Source organism: Cardiocondyla obscurior, linkage group LG04, assembly GCF_019399895.1.
Source record: "Cardiocondyla obscurior isolate alpha-2009 linkage group LG04, Cobs3.1, whole genome shotgun sequence".
In the NCBI taxonomy this organism is placed as follows: Eukaryota; Metazoa; Arthropoda; class Insecta; order Hymenoptera; family Formicidae; genus Cardiocondyla; species Cardiocondyla obscurior.
This window is the reverse complement of record NC_091867.1, coordinates 7318260-7329435: the sequence shown is the minus strand read 5'-3', so window position 1 is coordinate 7329435 and position 11176 is coordinate 7318260. Positions and strand designations below refer to the sequence as shown.

The window sequence follows — 11176 nt, the reverse complement described above, 5'->3', positions numbered from 1 at the left end:
TTTACTATAAATATTTTCGATTGTATAAATATAATTTTAGTGCGTATTAATTTGTAATAATAATTGCCACGAAATACGACGAGCAATAAAGTGTTGCGAAACTTGTCAAGCAAAGCAGCGTTTCATTAAATGTACTGACTTGCGTTACACTGAATTAAACCTTACATAGCGAATCAATCCGTTTTGTATAAAAAAAAAATTAATAAAATAAAATAAGTAAATGAATAAAAAGTAATCTTTTCATTCCTAATGTTCCTTTTTTTGCGATTAACACATGCCCGTTTTAAGGTTCGAATTTTTTAACTTGTCGTGGCGACAAGTTCCTTGCAATTCGCGATTGTTCCTCGCAATCCGGCCGGAATTTTCGCGGCTGGTTCACAATATCTCAAGCATACGAACGCGTTCCGCGTTCTCGAGCATCCTCGTTTCAGTCGAGAGATTCCTCGACGAGAACGGCGTGGCGCGGAGAAGAGCCGCGGCTTTTCGTAACGGGGCGAGGTGCCCGCGGTAAGAAGCCGCGCGGCCACACACTCATCGTCTAATAATAATATCTTACTCAAATTTCTATTTTTAGGGAGATATACGTGTGCGCGCACGTGCCTTTATGTAAAAGGCCCAAGTATATGGTTACGCACGCCTACGTACGGGCCGCGCTTACGAAGACGGCGGCGTCCCGGATTATTATTGCACGGCCGGCGGAATGTAACGCCGTGGATCCAACAACGACGTTTCGGCAGAGAAGACCACTTTACGATCATTATGAAAATTGCGAGTCCGATATCTCTAAATTTTCATCGAATCTATATTAAAGCGCACGCCACATTAGATTTACAATTTTTACATCAGCGACCGCGAGGCAATTTCTTCTGCCGAACGTGATACGATGTAACGAAATATCATCACCGGGAGATTCATTATATTTTGCGTTCAATTGTATACAAGTTATCAGACGCGTTTGTAGAAATAGTTTCAGATTCATTTTAGTTCTAAATTATACTTCTTTTGGTTTTTTATATCATTCTTTTTTTACATAAGTGTGATGTTATAAAGCGCGCGTTTTGCTTTGAGCGAAGTTACTTATACTCTTTGTTCCTTCTTTAAGGAAGCTGTTTTATATTTAATAATTTCCGCAATAAGCTACTCTCAATGAAAAAAAAAACGATAATTTGATCATACGCTCATATAGGTAATTGAGAAATTAAAATCAAACAAGACATACCTGTCTATGATACACCTGTCAATCTCAGAGTTACGCGGCAACGAATGTCTGAAAACGCTCGGAAAGTATTAGAAGTGTAGAAGAAGTGAATTGATACGGCAAGCGCATCGTTCCCGCCAATTTCACTGTTAGCACCATCTTCGGTCGACAGTGAAAAGTTCGAAGCATACCCGATGGTAATAGAAATGGTGAAACAGAGATATTATCATCGAGTAATATGCAACTCGAGCTTTTCGCTATTTTATTTTTGCTTACATTTTTATTTTTGCAGAAACGAAGTATTTTCTATTTCTAATTGACGCCATTATTTATTGCAAAATTGTGAGCTCTAACAAAAACGCATTTGCAAGTAGCTGCGACGTGTCGATACAAATTTTCTAACCTAAGAAGACATCAATTTCAACAATCAGCACTCGATTACTGCTGTAGAAAAACGTGAGCAACGCTTTTTGTTCTTCACCACCGAACGGAAAAAATAAATTTCGAAGAGGAGAATGGCATCGAGATTTAGCGGAGCGTTGCAGATTACAAATCTGGATGACTTTATCACCCCATCACAGGTACAAAAATATCTGTCATTCTAGATTAAATCTACATATTTTTAATTAAACTCCTTGCAGGAATGCATTAAACCTATAGAGATGCAGGCAACCAAAAGCAAAACGGGTGCGAAGATAAAAATACAATCGGAAGTCAATTTGGAGCTTAATGAAGTAAACATTCATAATATTCGTGTAGATATAATTCTGTCTTAAAGCTATCCACTAAAGTTTGCTTTGTTACATAGACTAGGCAACCAGAAAAATTGCAAAAAGTTGAGATTACGCTTGCTGATTGTCTAGCATGCAGTGGCTGCATTACATCTGCCGAAAGTGTCTTGGTGACTCAACAAAGTCAGGAAGAGCTGCTCAGGGTATTTCAAGAAAAAGTAGCTCAACAGGTAAAAAATAAATGTTATTACTATGGGTAATTTTTATAAAATTTGAAGAGATGTAACAAAATTATAAGATAATGATTTTAATGTATTTTTTACTTATAATGTTTTTTGGGCTTTGTAGAATATAGGAAATGCAGATTCCAAATATATAGTAGTAAGTCTCTCAGTGCAGCCTGTATTGTCACTGGCTCAACGCTATGAACTTACTCCTGAGCAAGCTCTTTGTAAGCTAGCAGGATTTTTTTATCGATTGGGAGCAGACACTGTATTAGATATGACAGTGGCTGATGATTTTGTTTTATTGGAAGCTGCCAAAGAATTTATCGAACGTTACAAAGCTAGCAAAGAAGGTATAAAAAGTCAGCTACCAATGCTGTCCTCTTCTTGTCCGGGTACGACTAATTTTGTTTAAAAATACAAATATAAAAAGTCTTATTGTAAAAATAAATAATATTTTGTTTATAAAATGTAATAATCTTATTTTTGATACAGGTTGGGTATGCTATGCCGAAAAAACTCACGGAAATTTTATATTGCCGCATATAAGCGTTACGAAATCGCCTCAACAAGTTATGGGATCGTTAGTCAAATATCATTTAGCTGAAATTATGGGCTTGTCTCCAGAACAGGTGTATCATGTAACTGTAATGCCCTGTTACGATAAAAAATTAGAGGCTTCCAGAGAAGACTTTTACAATCAGCAAAAACAGACGAGAGACGTAGATTGTGTTATAACGGCAAGTATGTACATACATATATTCTTATTTCTGTATTAAATTATGTAAAATTATTGAAACTAAGAATTGCATTATATTAAAAACCAACTTTTTATCTTTCAGTCGAACTGGAGCAGATGTTGAGTAAAGATGGTCTAGTATTAAATGAAATAGATGAAGGTGAAATTAAACAGCCGTTTGGTTTCTATAATGAAGAGATCGGAAGCCAATTGTGGGGTCATAGTGGCTCAGGATCTGGTGGATATGCGGATTTTATTTTTCGTTACGCGGCAAAGAATCTTTTTGACGAGGATAACGTCACGGTGGATTTCAAAAATCTCAGAAATCCCGATTTTCAAGAAGCAGAATTAAAGAGAAATGATCAAGTGTTACTGAAATTTGCTATTATCAATGGATTCAGAAACATTCAGAACATAGTTCAGAAATTAAAGAGGGGAAAATGCGTTTACGACTATGTCGAAATTATGGCGTGCCCGTGCGGTAATTTATTTTAATTGAAAGCAGTGAAAAAATGTACTTGAATTTTTGCATAATAACTGTTATTATTTTTAGGTTGCTTAAACGGCGGAGCGCAAGTAAGACCCGACGAGAACGTTCAGCCTCGACAACTCGCAACGACATTAGAAAATGTATATCGTCAGCTGCCACTCAGCCAGCCCGAAGAGAATAAAGTTGTTCAGAATTTATACAAGAGTTGGTTGGGAGGAGAACACACAGACAAAGTTAGCGCGTATTTTAACACACAGTATCACGAGATAGAGAAAATGAATACTGCGCTCGCAATAAAGTGGTGACGTGACAGTAACATTTATGTCATTTTTTTTTGTATTGTACATATATTTTATAATAGATTTATAAGTCAATTAATTTTTAATTATTGTAAATTAATTAGCGATATCAGCAATGGTTTTCTGGATCAGAAAGAAGTAGAATAAACTGCGATTATAACCAAATTAAATTGCCTTCTCGAGTTAAATATCTTATTGTACCTTTCCGTATTACCAATAAATTTCAAATTTTACACGGTGAAGACGCTATCGAGCTATCACTCGATACTCCAGCGGCTTCAGGGCTACCAACCTAAACGACGAGACTCGAGGTGAAAGTTTCAACTGTACGAAGTTTTCCGCTCTGAAATTTCAGAATGGCCGCTCCGGGTTTCGATCGCAATTGGCCGGCCGTCCCGAGCCTTACCGCGTGAGTACTTTTGTGCCGTGCCAGCTGCTCCTCGTCCCGGTGCAGTTTCCCGCGCGCGCCACGTCAGCTGATCGGCGCTCGCGAAGGCTGCCACCGAGAGTCGCGAGATCGTCAACTGTCGCGCGCAGGTTGTGCTCGATTCGTAATGGCGTACGACGGCTGAGTCGAGGTGGTGCTGCGAAAAGTCGCGCACGGGGTGCTTTGAGCTTCCGCGTATCCGTCTAGCAGGCTGGCCGATCGAGTGCCGCACGTGTCTCGGGTGTGTGTGCCGCGGTAAGATGAGCGCGTTGACCGGCGCGCTGCCGTCGTACCAGCGCCCCGCGAACGGCGTGCCGGTGCCGTTGTTCTCGAGACGGTCCTTCCGCCCGCGCGAGAAGTACCTGATTCTCCTAGTGTTCCTGACTCTCGCCGCGGTCTGTTTCGGAGCATTCTTTTACCTGCCGGACTTCCGCACTGGCGGCGTCAACAGCGTCTACCGTGTCTATCAGACCATGCAGAAGGCCGGCCCGGAGCTGCTGCTGCCGGTGCCACCGCGCGCCTCCAGTGACTCCAAGGATCCTCGCTCCGCCGCATTTGGCCATCCGAACGCGGTGCCACCTGGCCACGAAGGCAGCGATCATCAGGACGTGCACCTGCTCGAGGACAAGCTGAAGCTGCAGGTGCGAAACGGTCCTCTCGAACGCCTCGGTGTTCTAGTCGTTTTCGAGCCTCTTTTTTACTCCTGTTCTCTCTCTCTCTTTTTTACCGTCGCGATCAGCTGGCGGTCAGGATTCCGCGAAGTGGTTGCGCTACGTTTTACACGAGACTGTCCTCCGTTTGTTTACATACGGCCATTGTAACGTACGTACAATGGCCGACGCGCACGTGCGCGAGCACGGCGCGCTGTCACTTCGTTCGTTCACGAGTCCGTTTCAATGGGCGACCTTCCGCTCGCTCGAGATTAGCAGACCGGACGTCAAAAGGGCGCTTCGTATCGGTATCAGTAACGCTCGTAAGTCGACGCGACCGAGCCCCTCGCGCGATAACAGCTGATGTCGTTCGCGCTCGGAAAAATCATCGGCCGCCGCGACCTAAATTCATTTGTTAATTTTTGTACTTGACGGAATATTGATTGTCGCGCACGGGATTTGTAGCGGCGTAAACGACGCCGGCGAAAGTAGTTCACGCGTGATTCTCTCTCTCTCTCTCTTTCTCTTTCCTTTCCCTTCACACGCGACTCCTCTTTTCTGTAACGATGCCGTGGCAAGGCGTTCGAGAGTGCGCCTGTTCTCAGGCGAACCAAGGGGAAAACGAGCGGGTCGCGTTCCGTGATATTTGAATCGCAGACGGCATGATTTTCACATGGACTAGATCGACAAGCGATTCACGCAGATAAGCGCACCTTTCCTTTTTGCAGAAACGATCCACATAGTCATTCCGGCTTAACGGGGCTCGAGCTACATTCGCACTTATAATAACGTTTAATGTGCAAACGTAGCATAATTTTCTTAACGTTATTAAAGCGAGTAAATTTTTTAAAAAGATATAAGAAAAAAATTACAATTGATTTTTAGTCGATTTCTGAGCCCTAACGTGGATGTGAAAATATAATTTTAAAATCTAGGCGCTTTCATGTCAACGTGACTTCTTAATTATTTCACTTAGTTACAATTAAATTAATAAAAATAAAATAAATTTATAATTTCATTAATTCGTTAACGATAAAATAAAACGTGTGTCGTCATTATCGTCGCATGCCATCTGAAATGATCACGGAACATGTCCCGATCTCGTCCCGGATTTTTAGGCAAAAATCGACGAGGAGTATCAGCAGCAGAAGACATTAGAGAAACCGGATATGGGTGAATCTCGAGTGCATACAAGTAGTTCCTCGTCGTTAATAGTGCATAGAGAAGAAATGATTTTGGTGACAGTGCCACCAGCGCCCGCGGATAAGCTGCCGTTAATCGTCGGTGGAGAGGATAAGGACCCGATCGCCAGGAAACAGAGGGACAAAGTGAAAGAGGTGAGTCTCTTTCGATTTAATTAAAATATATTCGCGATGCCGTGCATCGCCTGCACTGAGAGAAAAATAGAAAGAAATAATTTAATAATTTTTAATTATTAAATATTACTATATTATTATTCTATTAAAAATACATATATTAATATTAATACTTTTTCTTAAAATTATTTCTTTCTACCGTCGTATAAATTCTGTCATATTTCGCCTTTTTTTATTTTAATTGCCACGTATAATAAAATCCCCATAAATAAATATTCTTTATGTGTATTTGTACTTTAGACTTCTTTTCGAAATTTAGTTTCGTATATAGGACTCAACTTTTGAAAAAAAAAAATGCACATATAGATATATAAAATATGCAAGCAAGCGCGGTGAGGTTTTTTTTTATTATTATTTTTCTTCATACGAGAAATCGTTGTGATCCCGTAGTTTTTATAGAAGCAATTTGCATGCAGAGCATAGAGTGGTGCATTGTGCCGGAAGATTGAACTTTTCGGGGTCAGTTAAAAAACCCCCCGATTCATTATTTTACGAAACACAACGTAGATCGGCGCGGGCGAAACTAGCGCGTCGCAAAAGAACAGCTTTCCCTCCCATTTGGGTGAAAAAAAAGAGAAAAAAACAATGTTTCTTACACTGAGAGAGGAATATAGTTACTCCCGGATGCAGACTATTTAACGTTTATGTAATGTAAATTTTTTGGTTGCAAAAGTAATTATGGCGAATAGTGTTAGAGCATATTATTTATTATTTTATATATTTGCAATATGCATGTGTTTATGAGACTTTTCACCTGCTTTAAAAAATTATCGTAAAACTCTCAATGTATATAATTTTCGGAATTACCGACCGGTTTAACTGAAATTCACTGGGCGGCAGTGTAAGCTGATAATTCGTTATATTCAGGTAGATTTTTCACGATATTGGCATTCGATTTTATTTAATTCCGCTCATCCACCTTTTGTTTTGTGCTCTTTTCTGGGCTGAATAAAAATGCATGAAATTCGCAGTCCCGTTCGATTTGCAATTTTGCGGCGGTATCGATTGCCGACGCAATTTTATAAGCGCATGTTATATTTTAATTGGGAAATCGTGCATTTACGGAGAAGTTTTAATTATCCCGTCCTCGATATATAAAATAAAAGTTGTAACGGAATTCTCGATTTTTATCCTTTTTCGCTTCTCTTTTTTTTTTTTTTTTCCAAGGAGAAACTCAAAAACTGTAATTATAATTGGCGCGCGTTAATTCGAGCACGGTCAAAAATAATGATTGCCAGTCGACGCATTTAGTAATTAAGTTTACGTTGCATTCGTGTACGAATCGTTTACCATTCGTCATTTGATGTGAGATAGGATTCGAAGTCACGCGATATCCTGTGCAATATGGTAGTAACAATAGTGTGGAAATATCAAATCACGCAATTTGCCGTTGCTTTGTTACCGTTAGAAGATGAAGAAAAAAAAATTGTATCTTGTTGCAAACGGAATAGCTTACAACGAAGTGCATTTCTTCGCGCGTTATTACAGAGTTTATACAAATTTACAGAAAAATGAAAGGTCATGCCGGCGGAGTCCTTATTTTTCGACGGCGTCGATTGCGCGATTATCGCACGGTTGATAGTTATTAATTGCCCGCGCATTACGATGCGACTGGCGATAGCGAATAGGGGTTATCGATAAACAAGTGACGGAATTAATATCGTGACTGTTTGTTGTTTGAAATCTATTGATCGCAGTAATGAGCGTTCAAGCGGAGCGTGCAGTATCATCCTCGATGAATCAATTCAGCCTTTATGTCGACGTTAATAACGGCATGGTAGTGTCGGTGCGGAAATTATCAACGCTAAATATAATTACAGTGCACGTGCTGGCAGCAGTCGTTCAATCTTTTTTTTTTTTTTACGAACAAATGTGTGGATAACGAACTATCCGCACGCAATCTTAACGCATTCAGTATCTTTGCGGTAGAAGGTCATATTATATAGTTAAATATATATATTTTTTTTTTTTACGTGACGTATTCGTGATTTCTAATTAAGTTTCTGGTATCTATAACTAGTTTTTTTTTAATTTTTTTTTCTTTATAACAAGAATTTAGTTAATTAACCGGAAAAGTTTTGTATTTTTATTTGATATTCTTACTGCATACAATGCTGTATTAGAAGTTCCTGCAAACTCATTATCTCAACGGTGCATTGACCGCTTTATGCCCAATCTCGTGTCGTATTGGTTGCACGGTCACGCGCCGGTAATCGGGACAAATTTAATTTCTCTGTCGCGCAAAATAAATCCTTCAATTGCCGCTTCATGACTCGCCCGTGAGAACATCTTCGTGACTTCTATTGAGATGATTACTTTTAGACGGAAAATATGTTTGATCGATACATGTAACGTACAGTAAATGTGATAAACCTGATTACTGCTCGACATTTTATTAGGTTTTTTATTTCTTTTTTGTATTAATTTTGTTGCAAGTTATAAACTATTTTTCGTAACTCGTCAGCATTAAAGATTGACAACGTAAACCGGATATGATTTATAATTTATCGCATCTTGATGTGACATTAATACACGCATTGGTGGCATTTTATTATATTTATGAACTAAAAAAAAAAAAAAAACAAAACTTTTGGGCAGTATCGCCACGCGAAACCTGAACGGTAACGTTAAAAATGTAGGTATTGTATAAAAAAATACGGTTAAAATAGCGAAATAACAAAAAAAGGAACTGCGTGAGGTCTGTTTGCGTAGTGTAGGTGCAGGTTTATTGTCCGTGGAAAGCTATATTTGTTAATATTTGCTAAACTAACCACGTTCCAAATATATCTTCCTGTGTTTTGCAATCAAATCTGTATTTGGTTAGACTGTTTCTCCTCGAAATTTTAACTTGTTTCGGCGACACGGCGCGGTCTGTTTTATTTGACATTCTGCATGCACGCCGGAGTTTTTTTGCGGGGTATAAACGAGCCGAGCCGTGTAAACGCATCGATGTCGAATTGCACGGCGAGCCTAGATAACGACGGATACTATCATATCTGATCGCTCATTAAATTTGCGAGGGCATACCTTTCTCGGACTTTGTAAACAACCGGCAGTGACATTATGCGCTTATCGGGCTATTAAACCGCTCGATTCGCGACAAGCGGTCCGGGTTTCGTTGATTTTTAATCACTCTAAATCGTAGCTTTTATTTTCGAACTTCGTTCGCATTGATCCAATGAAAGTTTTATGCGTCACGTCTGTTAATATTTATACTCTTTGTCAAACCACTTTCCGTGTTTTAAGTTCAGCTGCTATTCGATCGTACATTGATTACAATCACCAGAATTAAACCGATTTATTTTTGGCTCTCTTAATTAAAAATCCCTGATTTTATTCTTCTCAGAGTTTTTTTTTTTCTTTTTTATAATATATTTCTGTTGTTATTTAAATAATTTTGAGAATTTATTACGTAGCAGATGTTTTAATTACGAAGGCAGGTATAACGGGATAATTACTTTATGGTCTCTCGAGAGAACGTGAGAGGAGAAACGAAACGGTCTATTCGCAAACGATTCATTTGCTGTCCATTGTGGGCGACCACTTACAATTGCGAGATCCGCGCTATTACTATTTCATTGTAGAGGAGTTAAAGAGATACTCGATCTCTAAATCCATATCAATCGACTGCAGTTTAATCGGTTACATGTTGATAAATTGTAAACCGTGGAATCGGATCGACGGGGCGAAATAATTAAAGCTTTCGCAAGTCAATAACAAGTTTGAAACGCATTTGATACGGAGGCATATTTGTGCGATACACTTGCACGCTTGCTACCGACGGTCTCGTTTAAATCAAATCGCAGCCGATTAGAAACGTGTTGATTTAGATAAAAAAAAATGGGCGTAATAGAAGACTTTCTCAGTTTCGAACGGGGAAATTTGCTGCGATATTTAAATCCGGGAGATAAGGAACTTCTTCTACGAGAATATTAGGAAGCGAAAAGGGGTTCTTTGTGCGTGCTTATGATCGTCTTTTCGGCGCTATTACGTTCATTACGGCGTTGAGTATCACGGCGGAAATTTGATACGCGAAATTGTTACAGACCGGAAGCAAAAGCCGGCTCGAGTGCGCGGGGGAATATTTTAAGAATCCTCGTTATTCCCTCCTAATTTCACGTTCACCGTTATTGCCGTCGCTCGATCGACCGTCGCATTCCTGATTATCGCTCTGTGAGGAACAGAAAATGCAATTGATCTCCTTTTTCTTCCCTCCTGCTTCACTGCCCTTCACCCCCGCTCATTTGTGTCTTTTGAAATTTCATGAACGCTCTGTCGTTAAAAATACTCTCGTACATTTTAAGCTCGCCTTGATCACGCGACGCAAACGCAAACGTTCTGCTTGAAATGCGCGGAATTTCCTTGCGGAAAAATTTTTACACCACGTACAAGCCCGATTGGATATCATTTTAATAATAAATGCTTTCCAGTAGCTAAAGGTTACATAAAAAAAAAGAAAAGAAAAAAAATACCGAGCGTGTATTTCGAGATCTGCGTGAGAAACGCGGCATGCGTGTGGTTACGAGGGCTGTCCATTTGTCATCGGAGTTTCGTCGGTCGTTTACACTGTGCAATTCCTTCCCCCGAAAGCGCCGGGATAAAATACGCGACGCGTAGGTATTGCGCGGCGCATCAATCAGCATTAATAACGCCGGGTGAATAAATCGGGCAAATGAGTAACGGCGTTTACGATTATCGACCATCTCGCGCGGCGCGATGCCCGTTAACAGCGCGAAAATCACCGCCTCGCCCAACTTTCGAATCGACGCCCATTTAATCCGGCGGATTAAGCGCGCGATTCGGGCGCTTTCGACGTTTTATCGGCGGGCGCTTACAAATATGTAAATCGCCGCCGCTAATCAGTTCGCGCGACGTGCCCGCCGTTCGGCGTCTCTTTTGCGGAAAACGCGCCGGTATATCGCGACACGCGCGTTGACCTGAAAATAAATTAATGACATTTGCCGCCGTAAGCGTGCGGCACCGGGAGCACACCGCCTCTCCGTATTTTCCCCATTGATACCGGGATAATTATACATGCGCCG

General features: G+C 40.3%; 2 protein-coding genes across 2 annotated transcripts in view; both read left to right on the top strand.

The window, feature by feature from the left end:
* The first annotated feature begins 1110 nt into the window (after positions 1-1110).
* On the top strand, positions 1111-3851 carry LOC139102314 (probable cytosolic Fe-S cluster assembly factor AGAP009023). Its single transcript, XM_070656126.1, has 8 exons — positions 1111-1431; positions 1491-1779; positions 1840-1932; positions 2007-2159; positions 2278-2548; positions 2649-2897; positions 2996-3373; positions 3446-3851. The coding sequence occupies exons 2-8, from the start codon at positions 1714-1716 to the stop codon at positions 3685-3687; spliced, it is 1452 nt and encodes a 483-aa protein (XP_070512227.1). The 5' UTR covers positions 1111-1431; positions 1491-1713; the 3' UTR covers positions 3688-3851.
* Positions 3852-4201: 350 nt separating this feature from the next.
* The window catches only part of Alpha-man-ia (alpha-Mannosidase class I a), a 299072-nt gene continuing 292097 nt past the window's right edge, over positions 4202-11176 (top strand). Inside the window, exons 1-2 of the mRNA XM_070654711.1 lie at positions 4202-4749; positions 5877-6095. Of these exons, the coding sequence (XP_070510812.1) occupies positions 4369-4749; positions 5877-6095 (600 nt within the window). The 5' untranslated portion in view covers positions 4202-4368. The remainder of the gene's footprint in view (positions 4750-5876; positions 6096-11176) is intronic.